Source organism: Nothobranchius furzeri, chromosome 1 (assembly GCF_043380555.1).
Source record: "Nothobranchius furzeri strain GRZ-AD chromosome 1, NfurGRZ-RIMD1, whole genome shotgun sequence".
NCBI classification, from domain to species: domain Eukaryota; kingdom Metazoa; phylum Chordata; class Actinopteri; order Cyprinodontiformes; family Nothobranchiidae; genus Nothobranchius; species Nothobranchius furzeri.
In genome coordinates this window covers 43069593-43096636 of record NC_091741.1, presented here as the reverse complement: position 1 = coordinate 43096636, position 27044 = coordinate 43069593, and the positions used below count along the sequence as shown (strand labels likewise).

The 27044-nt window shown below is 42.7% G+C and overlaps 1 protein-coding gene across 1 annotated transcript; it reads right to left on the bottom strand.

The window, feature by feature from the left end:
* Positions 1–248: 248 nt before the first annotated feature.
* On the bottom strand, positions 249–25030 carry ccnd2b (cyclin D2, b). The gene is made up of 5 exons (XM_015960585.3): positions 24667–25030; positions 23670–23885; positions 16271–16430; positions 9362–9510; positions 249–691 (listed from the first exon to the last, which is right to left on the bottom strand). Exons 1-5 carry the CDS (start codon positions 24859–24861, stop codon positions 527–529), a joined length of 885 nt encoding a protein of 294 aa, XP_015816071.1. The 5' UTR covers positions 24862–25030; the 3' UTR covers positions 249–526.
* Positions 25031–27044: the final 2014 nt, after the last annotated feature.

Genomic DNA, 27044 nt, shown 5'->3' with positions numbered 1-27044 from the left:
AAAGATAAATAGAGCTGCTAACTGCAGTAGCGCACCGCTAGTCGGAGACCAGTTTGGTTTGTTACGGCGTTATCAGCATTTTATTTACCACAGAGTGGATTTTCAGATGCAGAAATTCCAATTAAACTCTAGACTGTTAACTGGTCAATAAAAATGGTTAAAGAGTTAACAAAGGCTAGCTAAATATACATCATTTGTTTACTTTAAGTTGTATCTAAAGAAATACAAATACTTAATATAATTATGCAAAGCTTTTATTTTTTTCAAGTATGAAAATATTTTAGGTAACCACTCTGGGAACCTAAGGCCTCAAGTTTTGTGACCTGGACGAAAAGGAGGAAACACGCCAAAGCTGGGCGGGAATGTGGAGCAAAAGAAGAAAAAAATTTCTTAATTTCTAAAAGTTCATAGATTGTCACACCATAACTCGGGGGTTTTAACAAAGAAAATGGCAGCTTATGCCTCCTCCCTTCAGTTCATTGGTTGACAGGCACGAGAGTTGTGCGAGCCAGAGGATGATGGGAGCTCATAAATTGACGTCACGCACATCTGTTGGGGTGCTTGACTGGTCTTGCTGCTCCCTTGCCTTGCTGCCAGCTCTGACGCCAGTCTCCTGCCGGTATTGCTGTCCCTGCTGCAGGCTGGAGGCCAGCACACGCTCTATTTGCTCCTGGCATGCTCTCAAACAATCCTAGAACAATAGAAAAGAGAAGAGTCATCAGCGGGTTCACATACACGCTTCCATCAAAAGATCATTGCAGCTAAATACAAATATCTTATCAGCTCTGCCGTGTTGCCACAGTTTCTAAAATATCTCAATTTTTGGGAGGGTTCTCATTTTCCTGGAATTTCCTTGAATGAGGGCACTGCAAGGACATTTTTCAGTCAAGGCAGTCGAGTTTGTCATCTAGAACTTTCAGTTTAAGACAGAAAAGTGCAAATATTTTGAGACAACTTGGGGAAGTGTTAACCAACTTGTTAAAAAAACAACCAGAAAAATCTCAAGCCTGTTGCAAAAGGTTTGCAATCAGGTGATGTGCCTAAAGAAATGGCCGGCCATAAAAATCTGACATATGAAATAATTTAATGCAAGTCTTACAACATTTTTACTTGGAATTTTGTGTCTCAAATTAGCCTAATGTTCAATTTTTGCATTATTGTTCAGCGCTCATCTGACAAGCAAGGAAAGTATTATGAAACTGGTGCAATCTACAGTCATCTCCCGCCTCGATTACTGCAATGCCCTTCTAACTGGTCTTCTAACCTGTACTGTGTGACCTCTTCAAATGGTCCAGAATGCAGCGGCACGTCTGGTCTTCAATCAGCCTAAAAGAACACGTCACCCCTCTGTTCACTGAGCTCCACTGGCTACCGCTAGCAGCACGCATCAAATTCAAATCACTAGCACTAGCATACAAAGTCCTGGATGGTACAGCTCCCATCTCCCTGAATCCTCTTGCAAAGGCTTACGTCTTGGCCCGGCCGCTCCGGTCATCAAAGGATTGTCGGCTCGCAGTACTTACACCACACTCAAGACAATCTAGACTCGTCATGTATCGTTCCACAGACGTGGCATGACCTACAACGCACTACCAGAACAGGGGCTTCCTTGTCGATTTTCAAGAAACTCCTGAAGACCCTGCTCTTCAGAGAGCATCTTCTAAACTAGCACCCTCCCTGCACACACCCCCCCCCCTCTACTGCACACTCCATAATCACCTCCCTCTATGATTGATTATGCTGCCTCACTGCCACCTAGGATTGACTGAATAGTGTTTGTTGTTAGCCTCAAGGGTAGGGCTGTAGCGAAGCCTCGACGAAGTCGACGGCTTGATTCTAAAAATTTGTCGACGTCAGATCCGGAAGTCGACGCACCGCGCCCACTTGTTGCATCCCCAGGAGTTTGTAAATAGAGGAGGAATCTGCCTGTTTTTCCTCTAGTTCGCCCTCTTCTCCGCCTTCACTAACATCTCCGCCAAATACCGAAGACCCGGAACAACGTCCGTCCACTACTAGATTATTTTCCTGTTTTGCCCGCCTTCGTCTCCCGGCAACAGACAACAACTTCCGGGGTCAGATGCGCTGCTTCGTGTCTATCGCAGATGTAGAAAATCACCGGGAGCGCTTCTCCCTTCATTAAGGAGCTTCTTTCAGACACGAGGAGAGCTGTTTTGGTGGTAGCAGTCTCTCCTCCGTGCTGGTCTGTTTGCTGCTGGGTGTTTTTGGTTTATTTAAACTTGGTAACTTGAACTTAATGTTGGTAAAGCTACTGTTAGCATCTTCGCTAACAGCTTCTTGCGTTGGGATAAGCTGTTACGTTTTGGTTTAGAGTTCATCTTTTTTGTGGTGTAGATCTCCCTTTTATTACATTTAGAGTGTTGTGGGTTTTCGGTTTAGTGTAAAATATCACCTGAGTTTGGTTTAACCCGTAACACCACTCGCCTCACGCACATAAGTGACCAAAACAAAGCAGCATGGAGACACTCCATCTTCTACCACCTCTCAGGCAGCAGCCTGCACTCCCAAGTTCTACACGTCACCAGAACATAACCAAACAACACAATAAACGCAGTGGTATACAAAATGGAAGGCCTGTAGTGTTTATTCTCTTACAGTAAGAATTTATCAATTTTTTTGAGGAATTTATTTGAGATTTTCTGGTTTTTGTTAATTGTGCAATAGAAAAATAATCATTAGATTAATTTTCTAAATAGTCATTAGAATAGTCGACTATTCGATAAAATAATCGTCAGAATAATCGTTTTAAAAATAATCGTTTACCCCCAGCCCTACTCAAGGGCAACCTGCTAGCTTGGTTATCACCTGTAAGTCGCTTTGGACAAAAGCGTCTGCTAAATACATACATAAAACTGATGTACTGAAATATCACAATATTTCATGTTATGTTACTGAACTGATATTTAAAAACAGTGTATAGATGTTTTAATTGAGAATTTACATGCAGACATTTACTGTACGTCTCTTTTGTGGTGAAATTCAAACCGACTGAGTTTTTACCATATTTGTTCTGATGAACCTAAATTTCGCCATAACACCAGGTGTGTCTACGAATCATCTGGCCCTGTTTTCCAGTTAAATTCATTCTTAAAAACTGCAAATATTATCTGGCTTTTAGGGTCGCAATATTTTGTACCTGTATTGTGTAGGGAAACACCGATATGAAATTTTTGGGCCGATACCAATATCAGATATTAATATCCTTGTTATGGCCAATAATAGATATTTGCCGATAATATTTAGTGACATTAATGCTTCTAAAAGCACCAGATTTTGTGAAGAATTAAAACGATTAAAGCTGAATTTACAATGTTATGTACACACACCACACACATTTACGCTTCTGCAATGATTACAATCACTGTCACATGACAATCGGTTGCTAATTTCGGCCCAGTTTTATTTATTGGATCGATACCAATATGCTAAAAAAATGACTAACATTGGCCGATACCGATATTGATGGCGGATACATTGAGCATCCCAAGTATAGTGATATTTATCATACTAACAGATTATTGCCAATTCACAGTCCTACAGGAAGTCATTATTTTTATATATTTCAATGATGACATTTAAACAAATAAGGTTGTTAAAAATATCATTGCAATAAAATAATTTCTAAAAAATTAAGAAAACTTGAACGTATCACTTAAAATGTTATCAGTTTAATCTTTTTTAAATATTTAATGTTTCACATTTGCTATAGATAAAAAAATAATCACCTTTGAGACTAACAATGCCAGTCACAATACCAAAAAAGTACATCACTGACTGAGTTGTGTTTCTGTAAATAAAAGTTGCTGAGTTAATTCAAAGATGAAGACTATCTACACTTGTATGCAGACACTGGCGTGCAAAACACTAGTATTTCTGCAGCATTTGACATGCAAGTTGTTCAGTTTTATTCACATGCTTTGCATACCAGCAAGAATTATGTGTCTAGAGGTTGGTGGTCCTGTCTGCATCATGAACAGAACAATGAGTACCAGCAGCCGTCCAACACCAACAACATGGCTGCACGGTGGGTACAGAAGTTTTCTAACACGAGATTTGTTCTTGTTTGTGGTACAAGCAAAGTTTCACAGGAGGGGGTCAGAGGTCCCAAAAGAGCTCTGGGGTCCATCAGGCAACAGATGAGCAACATCTGAAACACTAGATTTCCTTCCTCCTCCCCCAACTGGGGTTTACGGCACGGTCAATCTCATGTGGGGTCCAGGAAATGGCTTTGACCTACTGACCCTCTGAATTTGGGTGTAAAACAGAATCCAGGACAGTGCAACCGGATGTTTTTAGAAAACTTTTCTTATGAAGGAGGATCTTCTCTTTGTCTCCATCCCCCCCCCAACAGGTCTGTGTTTAAGATGTGGGAGGTCTGCTGCCCTGAGCTGACTGCAGGACCCCTAAAGAACAAGCCATAGCTCGCAAAACGGAGAAAAAAAGAGCAGACATTCCTTTAAAATGTACAAATAATTGGAACCTGATGGGTTGCAGTCGAGGGGCTGCTGTTGTGACGGCAAAGCAGTGGGGCCCTTGTTACCGTGACAACGTAACCACAAACTAGAAGACAAAAACAGTGTTTCTGTGGGCTTTAAAGCTGAACTGTTGACATCTGTCATCAAATATTGTTGGAATAAACACAAAGCATGTGTGGTCATGTGACGCAAGTGATGAAGTGTTATATCATTCTATAAATGCATACCATTATTACTCCACTTATCCCAGATCAGAGGACTAAAACAATTTCAATCCCCTAATCAACTAGAAAAAAGCAACAACAGTTGTATTCTTGCTTTTTTTATTCATTTTGAACAGAAAGAGTCATAATATTATCCTGGTTAGCTATCTAATATATGACAATATATAGTCCGCCCACGGCCCATTGACGACTCTCAGTTATGGGGCATGATCTTTCAAATAGTCCCTGCATGCTACTGGATAACAAACAATGTGACAAACTCATCACTGTAGCTCAGGAGGTAGAAGGAGTTGTCCAGTAATTGGAAGGTTGTAGGTTGGATCCTGGCTCTGACCAGAGAATGTTGTTGTGCCCTTGGGTCAGGCACTTTACCCACCTTGCCTGCTGCTGGTAGTTGGAGGTACCGGTGGCGCCAGTGTTCGGCAGGCCTCCCTTTGTCAGTGCGCCCCAGGGCAGCTGTGGCTACATCGTAGCTCATCATCTACAGTGTGTGAATGTGTGAATGACTGATTGTGTTGTGAAGCACCTTGAGGGGTTGTAGTACCTTAAGAAGGCGCTATACAAATACGGGCCATTTTGTTTTTTCTGTAACATCCTGCTCACTAACAGAGTGCTGCTTGGCACACCAAACCAATAAAGCGCTGTTATTGGACCACTACAGAGCCGTTGCCATCTTAGTTTTGCTCATGAGCAGTAACATCCCGCCCACCTTGCTGACAGAGCGCTGTGATTGGCCCACCAAATTAATAGAGCACTGTGATTGAGACGCTAAGGATGTCAGTCACAGAGCAGTCCACTATACACTTTCGAAGAGGATGCAACATCCCGCCTCCCCAAACAGATAGAGCGCTGTGACTGGACCGGCACCAGATGTCCGAGGCTGCTTTGGTTCCAATGGAGCATGGCTAGACAAAACGACGGGCTACATTATATGCTATCATAATATAGTACATGGTAATAATATAAAAATAATATTAAGGTAATAATGACAAAGGATTATAATGTTAAGATTTTTTTGTAACCCTCCCCTCCATATTTTATATTAGGTAGCCTCAGTCATGATCCATAGGACACAGATTAAAATGTGCTTCTCAAAGTTGTCAAACCCAATTTTGATTAATTTTAAAATTGAATTCTCAATAAATATTTGTTAATTGTTAATAGTGCACACTCATTGCCTTAAATAACTAGGAGGTCCTAAACTGCCTATTGCACGATGAAAAACTAAATATCCAGCATTTTCAATTTTTTCGACAGAAAGCCTCTGGGAACACTTTCTTCAATGTTTTATGTAAAACAAATTCACTCAGAACAAACTGAGGATATTTTGAAATAAAAAGCAAATAGTCTACATTTTGCACTAAAGTCCAATAATGTCCAACCCCACCTCTTGAATATGTACCGTATTTTCCGGGCTATAAGCCACTACTTTTTTTCCCACGCTTTGAACCATGCGGCTTATAATGAGGTGCAGCTTTACTGAAGATTTTCCTTCACCTGCAGGGGGCGCTTTAGCAGAAAGTGAAACAGGTGGAAGTCAAAAGTGGAAATCGAAGAAAGTGCTCATTTTAATTTAGCACATGCAAGCAGCCGGCACGATGAATATTTTTTTTCAAATCCATACCCCCTCATCATGGAAACTACACATATGAGTTCATATGTTGCCACAATTAAGTTGAAGGCATCGATCTGGCAGTAAAGGAGGGAAACAGTGCTGCCGCACATAAGCTTGGCATGAATGAATCCATGGTTCGGCGCTGGAGACGGCAGCACAGCGGGAAGAACTTATTCAAGCCAGCTTCACCCGGGAATGATGACAGCAAAACGGACAGCAACACTGACATCGCCACAGAAAAGGTACAGTGGGGCAAAAAAGTATTTAGTCAGCCACCGATTGTGCAAGTTCTCCCACTTAAAATGATAACAGGTCCGTAATTTACATCATAGGTACACTTCAACTGTGAGAGACAGAATGTGAAAAAAAATCCATGAATTCACATGGCAGGATTTTTAAAGAATTTATTTGTAAATCAGGGTGGAAAATAAGTATTTGGTCAATAACAAAAATTCAACTCAATACTTTGTAACATAACCTTTGTTGGCAATAACAGAGGTCAAACGATTACTATAGGTCATTACTAGGTTTGCACACACAGTAGCTGGTATTTTGGCCCATTCCTCCATGCAGATCTTCTCGAGAGCAGTGATGTTTTGGGGCTGTCGCCGAGCAACACGGACTTTCAACTCCCTCCACAGATTTTCTATGGGGTTGAGGTCTGGATACTGGCTAGGCCACTCCAGGACTTTCAAATGCTTCTTACGGAGCCACTCCTTTGTTGCCCGGGCGGTGTGTTTGGGATCATTGTCGTGTTGGAAAACCCAACCACGTTTCATCTTCAAAGCTCTCACCGATGGAAGGAGGTTTTGGCTCAGAATCTCACGATACATGTCCCCATTCATTCTGTCCTTAACACGGATCAGTCGTCCTGTCCCCTTAGCAGAAAAACTGCCCCAAAGCACGATGTTCCCACCCCCATGCTTCACAGTAGGTATGGTGTTCTTGGGATGCAACTCAGTATTCTTCTTCCTCCAAACACGACGAGTTGAGTTTATACCAAAACGTTCTACTTTGGTTTCATCTGACCACATGACATTCTCCCAATCCTCTGCTGTATCATCCATGTGCTCTCTGGCAAACTTCAGACAGGCTTGGACATGCACTGGCTTCAGCAGCGGAACACGCCTGGCACTGCAGGATTTGATTCCCTGCCGTTGTAGTGTGTTACTGATGGTGACCTTTGTTACTGTGGTCCCAGCTCTCTGCAGGTCATTCACCAGGTCCCCCCGTGTGGTTCTGGGATTCTTGCTCACCGTTCTCATGATCATTCTGACCCCACGGGATGAGATCTTGCGTGGAGCCCCAGATCGAGGGAGATTATCAGTGGTCTTGTATGTCTTCCATTTTCTGATAATTGCTTCCACAGTTGATTTTTTTCACACCAAGCTGCTTGCCTATTGTAGATTCACTCTTCCCAGTCTGGTGCAGGTCTACAATTCTTTTCCTGGTGTCCTTCGAAGCTCTTTGGTCTTGGCCATAGTGGAGTTTGGAGTCTTACTGTTTGAGGCTGAGGACAGGTGTCTTTTATACAGATAATGAGTTCAAACAGGTGCCATTAATACAGGTAATGAGTGGAGGACAGAAAAGCTTCTTAAAGAAGACGTTACAGGTCTGTGAGAGCCAGAGATTTTCCTTGTTTGAAGTGACCAAATACTTATTTTCCACCCTGATTTACAAATAAATTCTTTAAAAATCCTGCCATGTGAATTCATGGATTTTTTTTCACATTCTGTCTCTCACAGTTGAAGTTTACCTATGATGTAAATTACATATGCTCTGTCATCATTTTAAGTGGGAGAACTTGCACAATCGGTGGCTGACTAAATACTTTTTTGCCCCACTGTATGTGACGAAGCTCTTCTGAGGCTATCAACTCCGACACTGAAGAAGAGGACTTCAGTGGTTTCAGTACGCAGGAGGACAATGAATTAACTAATCAATAACTTTTCTGTTTTGTTTGATACTGATCAGTTCAGTTACATTCAGTTAAACTACATTTTCAATTCAGTAGATATCCGGTAGATATCTGCAGCTTTTAACCCGATGCGGCTTTTATAAGTACAGTTCCATGTTTTTTTTTTTATTTAGTAGGTGCGGCTTATATTGATGTGCGATCTATAGTCCGGAAATTACAGTATGTGTTATATGTACCGTTTTTTCTGGAGTATAAGTCGCACCAGCCATAAAATGTATAATGAAGAAAAAAGTCGCACTGGACTATAAGTCATCACATTTTGGGGGGAAATTTCATTATTTTTCTTACAAAATCTGAGACCAAGCATTTCACATTGCAAGACAAGTACCGGTAACAATAACAGAATAAACAACGCGGGCGCAGCAGTGCGCCACGGTCTCCAGTAGAGGATGGCGGTGTTTCAAACCCTCCCAGCGGGGCAGAGGAGCTGAAAGCTGGACCGGAGCCGGCCCGCAGCAGCGCGGTATACATAATTTGGTATATAAGTCACTTTGGTATACAAGTCGCAGGACCAGCCAGACTATGAAAAAAAGTGTGACTTATAGTCCGGAAAATACGGTAATCCTAATAAGAATGAAGTGCTATCATCTAATTATTATAGTTTCATTAAGCAATGCCAAAACAGCATTTGAAGCTGCCTCTTTCTGCAGGTAAGCTAAACGTGTCCCTCACATCTATGCAGAAAATGGACATTCTTTGCCTTTGCTGAAAACTCATTCCTCCAGCAGGAGGGGTGCTCAGACAAAGTAGGAGGCATGCACAGAAACTGCATGTCCTACCACAAGAATGTGGGCTCTGAGTTTTAAGAAGACAATCCCAGTGCCGCTACTCTTTATAGCAGCAGTCTAGCTCTCCAGCCAAGAACCAAAAGCTAGCTCTCCCTCTCTCTTCATGTGATGTAAATAGCTTCAGTGTGCCATTACTGAAGTCATCCCTGTTGTTCTCTAAAAGGGCCTTTTATGCTGCTTGCGTGCAATATCACAATCCCAGCTGTTAACTGTGCTGTTGCGGTGCTCTTGGGTGATTGCATCCCACATGTTTTGACACTCACCACTTCAGTGTTGGTGATTTTGGCCAGCAGGTCTGTCAGGTTGTCCCGAGTGAGCCTCTGGTCGCTGTGGTCCAGCTGCAGGCCACAGATAGCAGCTCCTATGCTGCCAGTGGCAATCATAGATGGAGGGTTCATGGCAAGACGGTCATCTGTCGAGGAAAAATAATTAATGGTCAATTAGTCAAGCTGCAGCTTTGAGTCATAGTAACAAAGTGTGACACAAACAGCATGAACACAGAAGTATGCAAGACGCATGACAGGTGAGAAAGAGACAGTTGATTCTGATTTTCCCACACTCTGGAAGTAGCTGCATTGAACCTGTTTGGGTTTCTTCTGGGAAACCTCAGCTCTGATTAGAAAAGCAGAGAAGGAATCCTCCTACTTGTGGAGCAATGAGCTCCAGCCATGACTCCCCTGAGTCCACATCCAAACCTGGAAGACTAAAGACACAAGAGGTCGGGATGAAGGAGGAAAGCAGCTTTACTGACTCCAGATCCGTTATTGAATCAAATGCATTGAAACTTTAAACTTTGGAACTGATTTAAAAGGGGTTCCAGAATTCTTGACCGCATTTAGATCATTGTTAATGGCAGCTTGGGGTGTCAAATGTGCCAAGGTTTTTGTGCCGTCTCTAACCTGCTTTCCAACACAAATTAGTAATAATATAATGAACAAAAGCTGGTTTAACACGTCTCAGACGTACACACACACCCTTACATTTGGATGCCCCAATCCACTTCAACATCGGCAATAAGGGCAATTGTTGAAATATTGTGATAGCCAGAGTTACTGCTAATGCCAACCCGAGCTACTCGACAGCCGTTGCTGGAGGTCCCACGCACTAAGCTGAGATCAAAGGGGGACCGGGACTTCTCAGTAAAGGCAGCAGCCCTTTGGAATGGGCTCCCTCTGGCAGTAAAGCAGGCTCCATCTTTTCAGGCGTTTAAGTCTGGCTTGAAAACAAAGTTTTATTCATTAGCTCCCCTTAACATGATCGTTGACACTGGCTCATTGTTTATCGTTTATTTCACATTGCTTTTAATGGCCTTGCTTGTTTTTATCTATTTATTGTTCTTATGCTACTTTTATTTTCCTTTTAATTGTCATGATGTCCATGTTTTCATATAGTGTTCAGCACCTTGTGCTTCCGTTAAGATTGTTGAAGGTGCTGTACAAATAAAATTTGATTGAGCTACTGTCTGCACCCTCGTTGTCGATAGGAAAACAAAGAAAAATGTCGGAGCACACATTCCAAGATAGTGTTCTGGGATGTTCTGGGGATGTCCAGACTTTAAATGAATGCCAAAAAGATCCAAGTCTGTCCATTGTAGGGCTATATTTTGAGATTGTATTTGGTTGTTAATCAGAGCTCCTGAACCACTTTGAGTCCCAACAAAGTTCCATATGCTAAATAGAAGCTCAAACATCAGTTTCCAAATGTAAAACGAAAGTTCTAGAACCCTTTAAGATTGTTGACACTTTTTAGAAAACCGATTTGCGGATTTGTTAGAAAAGGAGGTGGAGCATATCAGCCTGGTGGCCGGGCTTTAACCCGTAGAGCCCGGCTGGGCACAGCTCGAAGTGAAAATGTGGGTCCCCCTTCCCATGAGCTCACCACTTGTGGGAGGGGCCAATGTGTGATGGGTGGTGGCCGAAGGCGGGGGCCATGGCGGTCTGATCCTCAGCTACAGAAGCTGGTTCTCGGTACGTGGAATGTCACCTATCTGGTGGGGAAGGAGCCTGAGCCTGAATTGGTGTGCAAGTTTGAGAGGTTCCGACATTCCAATGTAGTTGGACTCACCTCGACGCATGGCTCTGGCTCCGGAACCAGTTTCCTTGAGAGGTGTTGGACACTCTACCACTCTGGAGTTGCCCTGACCGAGAGGCGCAGAGCAGGGGTGGACATGCTAGTTGCCCCCATCTTAGTGCCTGCACGTTGGGGTTTACGTCGGTGAACAAGATGGTAGCCTCCCTCCACCTACGTGTGGGGGGAACAGGTCCTGACTGTTGTCTGTGCTTATGCACCAAACTACAGTTCAGACTACCTGCCATTTTTGGAGTCCTTGGAGGAGATGCTGAACAGCGCTCCTTCTGGTGACGCTCTCGTTCTGCTGGGGAACTTTAACAGTCATGTGGGCAACGACAGTGAGATCTGGAGCCCAGTGTTCATGTTAAGACATAAAGGCGTCCATATGTGCTCTTGGCACCAGGATACCTTAGGCCGCAGCTCCATGATCGACTTTGTTGTTGTCTCATCTGATCTGCAGCTGCAGGTCTTGGACACTCGGGTGAAGAGAGGGGCAGAACCGTCAACTGATCACTACCTGGTGGTGAGTTGACTTCGATGGTGGGTGAGGATGTTGGTCAGACCTGGCAGGCTCCAGAGGCAGATGATGGGTACTGACAGCCAAGTGGAACACGTCCCGGGTGGTCACAGTGGCAAAAATCCGGGTGTGAGAGGTGTTCGGTGAAACCACGGAGAAAGACTTTCATATGACTTTGAGGAGATTCTTGTCTACCATCCGGCACCTCAGGAGGGGAAAGCAGTGCACTACCAACACTGTTTATAGTGGGGATGGTATGCTACTGACCTCAGCTCGGGACATTCTGGATCTTTGGGTGGAGTAATTTGAAGACCTTTTCAAACCCACAGGCATGTCTTCCAGTGACGAAGCAGAGTCTGGGGTTGGGCTCCCCAATCTCTGCTGCTGAGGTCACTGAGGTGGTCAAAAAGCTCCTTGGTGGCAAGGCTCTGGGAATGGACGAAATCCAACCAGAGTTCCTAAAGGCTCTGGATGTTTTAGGGTTGTGTTGGCTGATGTGGCTTTGCAATATCGCGTAGACATCGAGGCAGTTCCACTGGACTGGCAGACTGGGGTGTTAGTCCCCCTATTTAAAAAGAGGGACCACAAGATGTGTTCCAGCTACAGGGGTTCTGTAGAGTAGCGTCAGGAGGATTGTAGAACCTGGAGGAAGTGTTTGACCACATCCCTCTGGGTGCCCTTTAGGGGGTACTTCACGATTATGGGGCACCAGCACCTCTGATACGGGCTGTTAGGTCCTTATATGACTGGTTCCACAGCTTGGTCTGCATTGCCGGCAGGAAGTCGGGCTCATTTCCGGTGAGAGCTAGACTCCGCCAAGGCTGTCCTTTGTCACCGATTCTGTTCATAACAATTATGGACAGGATTTCTAGGTGCAGCCAAAGTGTTGAGAGGATCCGTTTTCATGGCCTAAGGATTGAGTCTCTGCTTTTTGCAGCTGATGTGGTCCTGTTGGCTTCATCAAAATGTGATCTCCTTCTCTCACTGGAGCTGTTCGGTGTGAAGCAGCTAGGATGAGAATCAGCTCCTCAAAATCCGAGACCATGGTCTTGAGTAAGAAAAGGGTAGACCGCATTCTCTGGGTCAGGGATGAGGTCCTGCCTCAAGTGGAGGAGTTTAAGTATCTTGGGGTCTTGTTCACGAGTGAAGAAATGATGGATCGCAAGATTGACAGGCGGATTAATGCTGCGTCTGCAGTAATGTGGGCTCTGAACCAATCTGTTGTGGTGAAGAGAGAGCCGAGTTAGAAGGCAAAGCTCTTGATTTACCGGTCGATCTACATTAAAACGCTCACCTATCCTCACAAGCTATGGGAGGTGACGAAAGAATGAGATTGCGGATAAATGCGACCAGAATGTATTTTCTCCACAGGGTGGCTGGGTTCTCCCTTAGAGATAGGGTGAGAGCTCGGTCATCCGGGAGGAGCGCAGAGTAGACCCGCGGCTCCTCCACATCAAGAGGGGCCAGTTGAGGTGGCTCAGGCATCTAGTTAGGACGCCTCCTGGCGAGGATTTCCAGGCACATCCAACTGGGAGCAGGCCAAAAGGAAGACCCAGGGCATGCTGGAGAAACTGTCTCCTGGCTGGTCAGAGAACGCTTTAGGATTCCCCCGAAGGAGCTGGGCAAGGGAAATCTGGGCTTCCCTGCTTAGGCTACTGCCCCTGCGTCCCGACTCCGGATATGCGGCTGGAAATGGATGGATGGATGGATGGAAAATTTATCATAAGTACAACTGAAACCACTTTTCAAATGCTTTTATCAAAACACACAGGGAGTGCAGAATTATTAGGCAAATGAGTATTTTGTCCACATCATCCTCTTCATGCATGTTGTCTTACTCCAAGCTGTATAGGCTCGAAAGCCTACTACCAATTAAGCATATTAGGTGATGTGCATCTCTGTAATGAGAAGGGGTGTGTTCTAATGACATCAACACCCTATATCAGGTGTGCATAATTATTAGGCAACTTCCTTTCCTTTGGCAAAATGGGTCAAAAGAATAACTTGACAGGCTCAGAAAAGTCAAAAATAGTGAGATATCTTGCAGAGGGATGCAGCAGTCTTAAAATTGCAAAGCTTCTGAAGCGTGATCATCGAACAATCACGCGTTTCATTCAAAATAGTCAACAGGGTCGCAAGAAGCGTGTGGACAAACCAAGGCGCAAAATAACTGCCCATGAACTGAGAAAAGTCAAGCGTGCAGCTGCCAAGATGCCACTTGCCACCAGTTTGGCCATATTTCAGAGCTGCAACATCACTGGAGTGCCCAAAAGCACAAGGTGTGCAATACTCAGAGACATGGCCAAGGTAAGAAAGGCTGAAAGACGACCACCACTGAACAAGACACACAAGCTGAAACGTCAAGACTGGGCCAAGAACTATCTCAAGACTGATTTTTCTAAGGTATTATGTACTGATGAAATGAGAGTGAGTCTTGATGGGCCAGATGAATGGGCCCGTGGCTGGATTGGTAAAGGGCAGAGAGCTCCAGTCCGACTCAGACGCCAGCAAGGTGGAGGTGGAGTACTGGTTTGGGCTGGTATCATCAAAGATGAGCTTGTGGGGCCTTCTCGGGTTGAGGATGGAGTCGAGCTCAACTCCCAGTCCTACTGCCAGTTTCTGGAAGACACCTTCTTCAAGCAATGGTACAGGAAGAAGTCTGCATCCTTCAAGAAAAACATGATTTTCATGCAGGACAATGCTCCATCACACGTGTCCAAGTACTCCACAGCATGGCTGGCAAGAAAGGGTATAAAAGAAGAAAAACTAATGACATGGCCTCCTTGTTCACCTGATCTGAACCCCATTGAGAACCTGTGGTCCATCATCAAATGTGAGATTTACAAGGAGGGAAAACAGTACACCTCTCTGAACAGTGTCTGGGAGGCTGTGGTTGCTGCTGCACGCAATGTTGATGGTGAACAGATCAAAACACTGACAGAATCCATGGATGGCAGGCTTCTGAGTGTCCTTGCAAAGAAAGGTGGCTATATTGGTCGCTAAATTGTTTTTGTATTGTTTTTGAATGTCAGAAATGTATATTTGGGAATGTGGAGATGTTATATTGGTTTCACTGGTAAAAATTAATTGAAATGGGTATATATTTGTTTTTTGTTAATTTGCCTAATAATTATGCACAGTAATAGTCACCTGCACACACAGATACCCCCCTAAAATAGCTCAAACTAAAAATAAACTAAAAACTACTTCCAAAAACATTCATCACTGATATTAGTTTGTTTTGGGTTCATTGAGAGCATGGTTGTTCAACCATTGTTATAAAATTATTCCTCAAAAATACAACTTGCCTAATAATTCTGCACTCCCTGTACTGGTACAGGTGAGATTTCAACATCCTTGTATGAAAACAATTACCAGCAGTAATAAAAGTGAACAGCCCTCCCTGGATCTCAACACACACATGTGAAAGGGAATTGACACGAACTTGCTAAGAGCTAAATCATTCCCTTCATCAATACAATGACAGCCAGTTGTGGTGGCTGGCTTGATAGCTTTGATTGAAACCCAAAAGAAGAGCTTGGTTGACTGTACCCAGGAGACCATCTGTCCATAGGAGGAGCTCATCAAATATAAGAATAACATCTCAACTCTGTATCAAACTCCAAACATTTTCATTACTGCAAAACCGCAGCAGGGTTCCCTTTTTCTTCCCCCACTGCGGCTGCTTTGATATAACCAGCTGCTTATGAATAACAGAAGCAACCACTGAAACACACCCAAATTTATAAATAAATAAATAAATAAATAAAGCGAAAAAAACTGTGCTGAATGGGGCATGAAACTTATTAAAGGAAGCTATGGTTCTAACAGCAAACAGTAAACAAGTACCGATTGGCTGGATCTGACCACACTGACGTTTGAGAGGAATCTTATCACACCCAAATGACCTCCTTTGTTGGATTTCCTTCACTGAATTAAAAGAGAAGAATTGGGAGATAAAAAGCTGCCTTGTGATAAGAGTTCAGCAGAGATTCTGTGTTAGCAGTAGCATTTCGGTCCAGGATATGAAAATATTAGAGGGATTCCTCGTGAACGCAAAGGAATGCCATGAAAATGTACCAAAAAAGAAAGGCCCTAAGGGGACATGAGCCTTTTTTTTTCCAGTCTTGAGTTTATTTTGGATGTGAGGCCAGGATGGGAGGAGGAAGGAAGGAAGATCACTGGATCGCTGCCCTGACTCTTTAAACCTGGAAGTTTCCCTGTCAACAAACAATGCAAGGAGGGTAGCTCAGCAGCACCCAGCAGTGTGTCGACACATGTCCGACTTACAGCATGATACAATACATACAAGGGAAGGTGGCTAATCTAAACATAGAACCGATAGGAGTTTCCCAGGCACTTTGCTTCAGCAGCTGGAACGGGTGGGAGAAAAAAAGTTTACTAGAGGCTTGGAAAGACAAGAAAGTGGATAAAACAGTCTGCAGAAACGAAAGACGTCACTCATGACTCACAATGTGAGAATGTTTGTGTATGGGAATATTATTCTGGTGAATGCAGGAAAGAAAAGGCAGCTGACTGACCGTGAAAGTGAGCAAACAATCACCTTTGGGTGTTTGTGAGTTACCTGTGGCACAAAGAGCGATGAATGTCTGCGTGTGTTTGCAAACCATCGCCAGCTTGTCTTTGGGAAGGGGCAGCCTGCGCATGATGTGCTCTATGAAATCGTTGGGGATAACCGAGGCAATGTTCCACTTCAACTTCCCCAGCACGACTAGTTCCCACTCCTACAAGAACGATAAGAAAAAAACATGAATGAGTCAGTTCAAGATCATTCCTAGCTAAATCTACACAGTCAGGGGGTTGATTGGCATGCTGCCATGCCTTCATTGACCGTGAAAAAACGATCAGTCTGTCCTTATTCCCAGAGGAAATAGCTCTGTAAGAGTAGCATTTCTTCATTTTATCTCTCCTCGCTGTATCTTATTATCTGCGTGCCTCTCTTATTCCTCGCATCCTTTGTGTTCATATCGCCAACATGTGACAGGCTGTGCCCTGCTTAGAGGGCTTGCCAATGAGACAGCAAGCCCTTTCCTTCCTGTCACAAGCCTCAAACAGCTACAATGAGTTTGCACTGCTTGAGCTGCAGCAGCACAAACCAAAAAAAAAAAAAGTATATATTTCATGTTTTCATTTCCTGTCTTTCAGTTCTCTTGTACATAAAACCAAAGATTTTAACTCCTACTCTAATCAAATTAGGATAAAAACTGGGATAAAATCTTTGTAAAGAGACATACAACACTACCTACTTAATCATATAATGATATTTTTTAATTGGTTTAATGTGAATCCAACATTGTGAATTCATTTATGTAAGGCCGGGACGATAATCCATTAATTGTAGGATAGATGAAAATGAACTCAATTTTTCCAACCTCGATATATCGAGGTTAAGAAATGTACAACTCTATTATTATCTCTATTGAAGTGCAATTTTGGTTGTTGACACTAGATGGGCCATTGTATTTATTGTTTTGGAGAGATGGGATCTCTTAATGGTTTTTGGTGCAATAATTTCTAACAGAGTTAAAAGTCACTTTTTATTTATTCAATGCTTTGTTTTATTTATTTATTTAGAAGTTCTGGTTCTGGACATTCTAATGTTAAATAAAGGTTTAATTGTTGCATTATTGAAGGTGTACTTGCATTATCATGATATATTAACATTACATAAGTGGTTATTTTGGTCTTGATAATGTCGACAATAATATCGTTTATCGTCAATAATTTGTTGGCGATATTGTCCAACAAAATTAGTTATCATCCCTGGACTAAATTTATGGCTTAAAAGTAATTTCTGAAAAAAGAAACAAATTATGCAATTAAGTCCTCAAATAAAGTTTTTCCAACTGCTACAAAATTTTGGGAGACAGATTTTGTCTTAAGTGCATACTAGACCATAAAATGTCGACCCCCAGGTCTGATTGATCAAGCCATTTTCACAGCAATACAGTTAGTGACCACTAGGGGCAGGCTTCAACACAGTTCAGAGTGTTGCCCAGGTCTAACCCTCACCCTTTATGAAGATTTTCAAACCAAACCAGATACCCTTGGTTATCCCTCGATCAAAACTGGACACGACCTTTTGACTTAAAGGCACATTATGCAACTTTTTCACTTTTTAAAATACTTTTCTTCCACCAGTAGATGCTAAAATTACCCTTTATATGGTTAATGAAATGTTACTCAACCCCCCACCGCCCTCTGTGGCCAGAATACGGCACTTGTAACTTCAGCGTGGTGGACCGCCACCTGTTGGACTTAAAAAAATTGAGCTGACATGCCTGGCACTGCAGTCCGTTTCCAGCACATTTCCTGCATGTTTTAGATAATGAAAACAGCAGATTAAGTGATAAACCACTCCTGTAGAAACTAAGGCTGGGAGACATTTCAGCAAGTTAGACTAAGGTGTTAAAAAGATAAACACACAGCGAGGAGATCCAAAACCAGAAAACAAAATCACTACACTGATTATTTTTGTTATAGCTGACATTCCGAGGTTCTGCCACATGTTCGACTTTACCTTAATAGAAGATCGTACAGAAGAATTGTATGCGCCTCTATTCAGTTTGGCTTTGTTGTCCATTTTGCTAGCAAGCATCTCTTCTTTTTGTTTAACTTCTTTGATTGAACTAACTTCATGGGTGGAGCTTCGCAGATAGGTCATTTGAATATTCATTTACACATGTATGTCATGTCACTCCACAACATCCCATAGTAAAGAAAATCTCAGATATAAGGTGAAATTTAATTTAGTTGTTTTTTCACCTGTGAAGCAGCTCCATTGCAGGATGTTACTGGCTCTAAATGACCTAAAAATAAACCCTTTATAGTACCACCACTTTATAGTAAGATAATTATCATTATCTTATGATAATTTGAAATCGTGGGTATTATTGTGACTTTAAAAGAAACCCCCAGAAGAGATAACCCACTTTGTTGTCCTCATCAGCTCAAGAATTCAGGAGATTTTGACCTAAACAATTGTTTCTACTTCTCCGAGACTAGTTTCCTTTCATGCAACTGCATCTACATGATCAGTAGTTTGGCATCATAGGCGAAAACGGCAGCTCTGCCTTTCAGGCAGCAACAGAGTTGACATTTGAAAGCTCCCGTGAAACCACAAACTGAGCGCCGTCTGCTTCAACGTGACTATTTCCTGTAAAACACAAATTAGGGAAGCAACTTACATCAAATTTGATGCAAGATGCAACAAGACAGAGCAGGTTTTGTGGAACTTCTTGAAGGATCAGTTTGTGATTTCTGGACTTGTTGCTGAGTTTTTTAACTGTATTTTCCAGTATTGAGTTTTATTTTTATTTGGTGGTTTGAGGGCCAAAGTAGCACAAAATAGCTCCATTATACTAGAGAGATGGCTGACACCTTTTCCACTGATATTTCCAAAACTCAGTTACTTACGCCAAAGCAAAATATGGCTAAAGAGTCCTACAAGGCAGAATAATACATTTATATTTAGTTAAAAAGTTGGAAATCCAAAAAGTTACCTACAAACAGAATCTAGAAAAATAAAACTACCCAGCTAAACAGACGACAGCCCTGACAATTCATCATATATAGCTTGTCGTTTACTCTTCATGGCATAGCAAATACCCAAAACGTCAAATGTAGTAAGAGTTAAAGCCTCAAGACTACACAGGGACAACCCCCACAAAACCAAAAAGATCCTAGTCATCTATAAAGTTCACCCAAGTGTGTGTTTTGTGCATGCAACCAACCACTAGCTTGCTCACATTGTAAAATGAGCAGGGTGAAGCTTCGCCGACTGTGGGCTCACTTCCTAAACAGCTGATTTGAAAGTCTCGCTCTTAAATTTTTTTAAACTATTTATTTTACAAAGGTGAGCTCAAATTCCAAAGTTTATGGGATCAATTACAGAAACTTGAGCGTTGCTAACTAGGATGAAAATGTGAAAAATGTCTTCAACTCTGTACTTGTGATATGTGATGCTTATTACATAAAAAGCAGAAATTCTATACTAAATGAAAAAAATGTCATTTGTTAAAGTAACAGTTTCCTGCTCCACCGCCCTACTGGTGGGAAGTGGAATTACAACAGTCAAACATCCATGCAACAGTACTAAAAATGAGCCAACACTAACATGAGCCAACTATTACTAAAATAAACCACAAAGTTATAAGATCCACACTGTTGGACAAAAAATATTACTTAGTCCAGTAGCAACAAAGCTAGGTCCTCATCAGTCCGTGATTTTGTAGCCTCATTTAGCTCCCTCAAACTAGTGTTTATGCTTGGGCTTCAGAAACGCCTTAATGGGGGTTACTGTAGCTTCTCACTAACCAATCAGAATGGGCATAGAAATATGTTATTTTCCCTGCTACGTTTGTCAAAATAAAAGTCTACACTTTAGCCCCATTCCCACCTGTACCGGGCCGGGCAGCGTAGGTTGTTTACATATCTGGGTGGCCTGGAATTTTCCCGGGCCAACCAAGGCTCATTCTCAGCCCTCTTCTCGAGGGGGTCTGCTTCAGGCCGACCAGGGCCAACACACCCACTGCTGACAGCAAATTCAAACCTTCCATTAGAGCAAGCCTCTGATTGGTGGGTAGAATCAGCCCACGTGGGCTTAAGGCATGCTCAATTCATTATCATTCATTATCATGCTGATTACCCAGAAGCTGAAAGTGTCTCTGACTGCATTCCTTGCATACCTAAGCAAGGATGTGTGGAAACAACCGGGCCAGGCTGGGGCAGACTGGGGCTACCCGGCCTGGGCCGACCCATATTAACAATCTCCATTCAAACTAGCTTGTTTTCTCTTTCTAAACAACCGAACCGGAACTCTCCACACAACCGGCCAAGAACACCCCCTTCAACATAAAGTCCAACCATAAGAAATCGTAACCCGGTACACCAGGAGTGGGGAACCCTGGTCCTCGAGGGCCGGTATCCTGCATGTCTTTGCTCCAGCTTGTTAATCACCTGCTGATTGAAATCAGGTGCAATGATGCAGGGTTGAAACTAAATTACGCTGGACAGCGGCCCTTGATGTATGGCGTGGTATGGGGGCCAAAATTAAGACTACTGCCCAGCAGCAGGAGGCTATATAAATTCCGAAGCAAACTACTGATCTGATTAATGATAAGCTGGCGCCGGTAACTGAGAGGCTGGCGCTGCTTACTGAGAAATAGCACCTTTACCGGCGTTACTAATAGATACGCTAGGGACTAGCAGCCCTCGGCTGGTCATTGACTGGTTCACACACTCCCTCTGCTGTCTATTAGCATGGATAGGCTAGCGTTAGCCTGGATGGGCTGGTGTTAGCATTGGAGAGGCTAGCCATTAGCGTGCCTAGGCTGGCCACTAGCTGAATTTCCTACCCCCTTGACGGACCATTAGCATGGATAGGCAAACAATAGCATTAGAGAGGCTAGCCATTAGCGTGCTAGGCTGGCCACTAGCTGACTAGTGACTCTCTGAGACATGCTAATGGCTAGCCTCTCCTATGCTAATGCCAGCCTATCCATGCTTAAGGTCCGTCAAGGGCGTAGAAAATCCAGCTAGTGGCATGCCTAGGCACGCTAATGGCTAGCCTCTCCGATGCTAACGCCAGCCTATCCATGCTAATGGTCCATCGAGGAGGTAGGAAATCCATCTAGTGGCCAGCCTAAGCACGCTAATGGCAAGCCTCTCCAATGCTAACACCAGCCGGTCCAGGCTAACGTTAGCCTATCCATGCTAATAGAGAGCAGAAGGAGTGTGTGAACCAGTCAATGACCAGCCGAGGGCTGCTAGTCCCTAGCGTATCTATTAGTAACGCCGGTAAAAGTGCTATTCCTCAGTAAGCAGCGCCAGCCTCTCAGTTACCGGCGCCAGCTTATCATTAATCAGATCAGTAGTTTGCTTCAGAATTTATATAGCCTCCTGCTGCTGGGCAGCAGTCTTAATTGTGGCCCCCATACTGCGCCATATTGATGGACCAGGGTTCCCCACCCCTGCGGTATACTATTGTAAAACGATATAGGAATATATAGCCATATTTGCACACCTATACTAATATCGTAGTTTGAAATTAATTTACATATGATGAAGCGTTAAAATTTTACTATATTTTGAAAAGCCACTGGCTTCTTCCCGTCTAGCTGCAGTTCTTCGGGTGCACTTCAGATGTGAGACAGTCCAGTAGAGGAGAAAAGTCTGTGTCACGTCTTATTGATAGTCTCCCATTTCGAGTTAATTCCTTGTTTCCCGTTTCAAGTTTAATAATTGTATAAACTGCGGATAAAGCAGGTTTGGGTTCGGAGAGCGTTGAGCGCTCACAGCAAAACAACACAAAATGAAAGGGCAGGGTGAGCACAGATGATCAGAAACTGTATAAAAAAGATGGATAACAGATAGATGAGAGGAGAAAATGTCTTATTTTGAAACATCAGAGGTGAAGTAACATTTCAGGAGCGAATAAGAAGGGGGCGTTCCCATGTACAAACCAAAACGCCCCTTTTAGCGGCTGGCCGGATTATATTGGTTGGCCACGCCAATGTTGATACTGGTTTTAGCTCTTTGCTCCAACGTTACGTTTCTACTTTTACGTCCAGGCTCCGCCATAATGCAAACAAAAAAGCAAACTTTTTTTTTCCCTACTTTTTGCGGGGTTTTTTGTGACGGTCAGGAAACTGACAAAGCTAACTGCTAGCTTTTATATTAGCTACCAGTTCAGAAAATAGCAAACAGTCATTAAGCGGGTTAAACCTAATTTATACTTCTCCGTATGAGTCAGAACGGACACACGCAATGCCATTGTTTGTCTTGTCAAGTGAGCTCCGACAGGCTCGCAAGAAGGGACGGAGTTGAGCTCTCCTTTTCTAAACATCCGTCCGTCGAGACTGAGAACGCAAGCTTGTGATTGGTCAAGACACTGTTGTCGTCGACAGTGCCGCCATTGCACCCTCAAAAACAGAGAGCCGAGGTTATCTAGCGGCAGACACGAAGAAACTTTAAGAATTCCTCGTGGACAAACTAAAAATGTGAACATTTTATTCTCCCATGACTGGAGGAGTAAAAAGATATGCAGCAAGCATTTTATTCGGGGACAGAAATAGAGAAATGTGAGTTTAGAGGTGGCGGACGCATGAAGAGGAGGAGGAGGGACAAAATTTTCCGCGTTAAAAAGTCTCTTAAGTACGAAAAAACACAATATAAACACACTATCTGGGACTGGATAGATGACAGGATAGCCCAGAACACTGCTACGCCCTCTGTTGTCCTGGTGGGGAATTGCTTTGAAACACTCCTCCAGGAGATGGAGAAGTAAGAAGCAAATTACCTCCGTCCGTCCGTGCGTGTCTCTCCCTCATGGAGCTGACGGAGAAATATAAATTAGGCTTTAGGAGTGCTCCCCAGGACAGCTACCCGCTCCACACAACTGTTAAGTGCTGTTTCTAGTCAGCAGAAGGCTACAGAGTGTTGTCCCGTGTGAAGTTGGTAAAGTTTCTTTTAACAAAATCACTGAACCAGACTTTTAAAAGTACCGGTTTGGTTTAAGTATTAAAAACAGCTTAGTGTTGCTTGAACTTACATTTAGGTACTGCTGAAACAAACTGGGTTTAAGATGTACAATAAAATCTACCTGCAGTCTGACCTTTACATAAATCTGTTGCCTAAAACTTGTTCCGTTTTTCTGGACTTCTGCTAAACAAGCAAATTCAAATATAGAATTTGCTGCATATAATTTCTAACTGATCCATAGCTTATTCTGCATTGCTGGCACTAGGTGGCATCTAACGCCTCTGCAGTCCACATGGACCTGCAGCAAGAATGTGCCTGTGTTGAGCACGGTTTCACTTATAAGGAAAATGGGATCCTTCCTGTGAGACTGATTCATCTATCAGCGTTGCAAAATATCCCAAAATGTGAGGCTTTGTGCTTCTGTGAGTGGAAAGATGGACGAGCGAGTGAATGAATGGGACGTCTGAAATTCCAGCTCTTACCAGCAGTTCTCGTGGTGTGATGGAGTTGTCTGTGTACATGCAGAGTTTCTCTGCTGTTATGGGCCTACAGTCTTTTAACTTGGAGGCCAGGAACATGCACACGGCTCCCAAAAGCTGCAAAAGACTTTTTCTTGTGGGCATCACTGCTAAAACTCTGTCCAAATAATTAATGGCTAAAGGGAAGACATCTTCATTACTGTGCTCCTCCTCACACACCTGGAAAAAGAAGACAAAAACAGGAATTTAAAAGTGAAAGCTGCACATAAGAATATCTCTTTGTCTAAGGTGGCCAGACTGAATAATAGTTCAAATGAAGATTTTACAAGAATAGCAGCAATTTTCCCCGTGCATCTATTAAGATAACTTCCTACTGAACTCATTTCTTTCTGCTTTGACTTATTTTTTAAAGGTTAAAACACAAATATTCACTTCGCCTTATTTATAAAATTAAAAATCAAAGCAGAAAGAAATTTGTTCAATAGGAAGTTATTTAACAACCCCCTCCCGTATTTCAAATCCTTTCCTCGTTGAGGTTCTCCTTGTTAAAAATATCACCTTTTTTGTGATCAAAACTGAAAGCGGCTTTAACAGCCACGCTGCATGTCTCGCTCCTGTACTTTAGCCTGATTTAAAAATTAATAATAATTATTCTGGAAGGAAAATGTCGGATTTTCGATCACGTAAATTAAGAACAGGACTTCCGCTGTCGCCTGAGCTAGCTAATTAGCTAAAAATGCCGACACATTAGCAGTAAAGCAATGTAAATAACTAGCTAGGTTCATTGAATTTTCGCCTCGGAGGAATTTCCGACTCCCCCACGCCTTTTGTGACTCATTCTCATACAATTGTGAGGCAGGTTAACATCCATTATGACCTTTGTAAACTTAAAAACCCCGTTTAAAACTACATCTAGTTCAAAGACAACATAAATGCACACAATGAAAATAAGATACAACACGCATTAGCTTAAGATGTTAGCACACAAGTCCCAACAAACCTCATGCATCCAACCTGCAACCATTCGTCTCATATAAGGCTGGATATCCTTCTGCACCCGCTGAAAATATGAACATTGCGGTAAAAAATTGTCTTCAATAGTTAATAAACTTTGCAACACTCTGTCATCATAGAGGATGTTTGGGTCATGCTGGGCTTTCACGATTATGTCCGACTCCAGGCAATAAAGCTCCATGGCTCGGGCCCCTTTTCCCCACTTTTCTGCAGTTTTTGTTACAAAATAATAAATGTAGAAAAACAATAAATATTTTCACAATAGTTTAAACAGCGGACAGGAGGAGCAGAAGTCCACAGGACGAAGCATGAGGCTGAGACAACGAGGCTGGGTCCACTCCTGCCGCTCGAGCAGCTCCTTCCAGTCTGCGTGACAAAGCTGCTGTGACGCAAGGCATATCCGGTACGTTGCCTTTCAAAATAAAGGCTGATCTGTTCACCTTACTTCCGGTCAAAATATAACAACAGTAAAACAGTAACGTAAAATGTATATTAAATAATATTAAAATTTACAACTGGTATGTCCTTGGACAAGACACTTATCTCGCCTTGCGTGCTGGTGGTGGTCGGAGGGACAGGTGGCACCTCTGTGTGCCCCAGAGCAGCTGTGGCTACATCGTAGCTTATCACCACCAGTGTGAATGTGTGATTGAATGGGTGAATAACTAATTGTGTTGTGAAGCGCCTGTGGGGTTGTTGAACCATAAGAAGGCACTATACAAATACAGGCAATTTACCATTTATTAATGTTATTACTTTGTTACTACTGTAGCCTACATATTGTAGAATATTAACTAGTATTATTAGAAGCAGATGCCATGCACAATCAACTCTAACAACCCATAACTTTACAGAGAGTAACAAACATCTCATTAATTTAACAAGAACTGTAATAAAAATTATAACAGCACTGCATTGCAGACAACTCATTTACAGTTGTAACAGTTGTAAAACGTTTTTAGGAAATAGGAAAAAAACTTGGTCAGAGGCTGAACTGGAGTTTATATCAAGATTCCTGCAGTATAGAAAAAAGGAAAATGTCAAATTCTTAGAGTAAAAGTTGCAGAATGTGTACAGTATATGCAGTTTGACATAAATCACCTCTTTACACTGTCTGCTAATAAACTCGTAAATCTCCAACACAGCTGGTCCAACGTATTTGACAACCCCTCAATAAATCAGGGGGTGAAAAAATGACACAAGTTCTTTAACAAATATTCTGCCTCAAAACACCAGCAAGCTGTTGCTAAAAAAGTGCTGTGAGGCATTAGAAGGGAAAAATCCCAAACATTTTGACTTTTAGATCCCACGCTGCTAATTCACTCATTTTTCATAGGACTTGTCTTCAGGATGGTGGAAAAAAACAACTGCATTTATGTAGGGGGATATCTTTCACGTCCATGGTTTTCTTTTCCTCTGTTAAATGAATCAGATGTTCTTCTTGTTCCTTTGATAGTTGAAATATAATGACTTAAGATATTTAGCTATGCTTTATGTGTTTAGCTGCATGTGCTAAATATGTGTAGAAAATATCGTTTGTGAGCAAATTTAACACATTGCTGCAAACATTCTCAGTGTGCATTTAACCTTTCTTTGTATTTGTTACTTTAATCACAGATTTACAGTTTTACAATCTTCCTTGTGTGACCTATTTGAAGCGAATTCAGTTACAGCACTTCCACATGAGGAACAGGCCACCGGATACAACGTGATATTGCTGACATCCTTATGTCAGTGGGTGTGGACAGCATGTTGATCTCTGTCCAAAGAAAAAAATTCCATAAAGGAAGTCCTTTATAGCGTGGCAGCGTGCACAAGAATAGGCTTCCAGCACGGCATTGATGCCTATCTGCAAGTGTTTGTAAAATGATAAGAATATAATAGAAGAGGGAGGCCATTTAAATCTTGTTTGTTTGCAACTGTGAAAGGAAAATTATCATCAAAATGTGCACAAAGACAGTTTTCGGAATCTAGACCTAGCATCTGTGATCAAGTGATTTTACTGAATAAACAAACGTTGAGTCTGGTTAAACAAGAGAAGCTGAACTGAGTCACATCTCAAACTTCCTCCTTTCACAGCTGCCACCAAGTAACTGAATGAGATATGGAGTTTCATTGAGAAAAACACACACACACACACACACACGCACACACGCACGCACGCACGCACGCACACACTCACACACACACAGAGAGAGAGAGAGAGAGAGAGAGAGAGAGAGAGAGAGAGAGAGAGAGAGAGAGAGAGAGAGAGAGAGAGAGAGAGAGAGAGAGAGAGAGAGAGAGAGAGCACTGTGAAGCTATTATGAGAGCAGACTGAGAATGGGAACTATCTGTGAGGGAATGATAGAGTTAGCAAGATTA

Coding starts and splice junctions, on each gene's coding strand:
- ccnd2b (XM_015960585.3), bottom strand. CDS start 24,861: ATGGAGCTTTATTGCCTGGAGTCGGACATAATCGTGAAAGCCCAGCAT. Junction 23,886..24,666: donor TTGCAGGTTGGATGCATGAG/GTTTGTTGGGAC, acceptor TTCTTTTTCCAG/GTGTGTGAGGAGGAGCACAG. Junction 692..9,361: donor AAATCACCAACACTGAAGTG/GTGAGTGTCAAA, acceptor CTATTGTTCTAG/GATTGTTTGAGAGCATGCCA.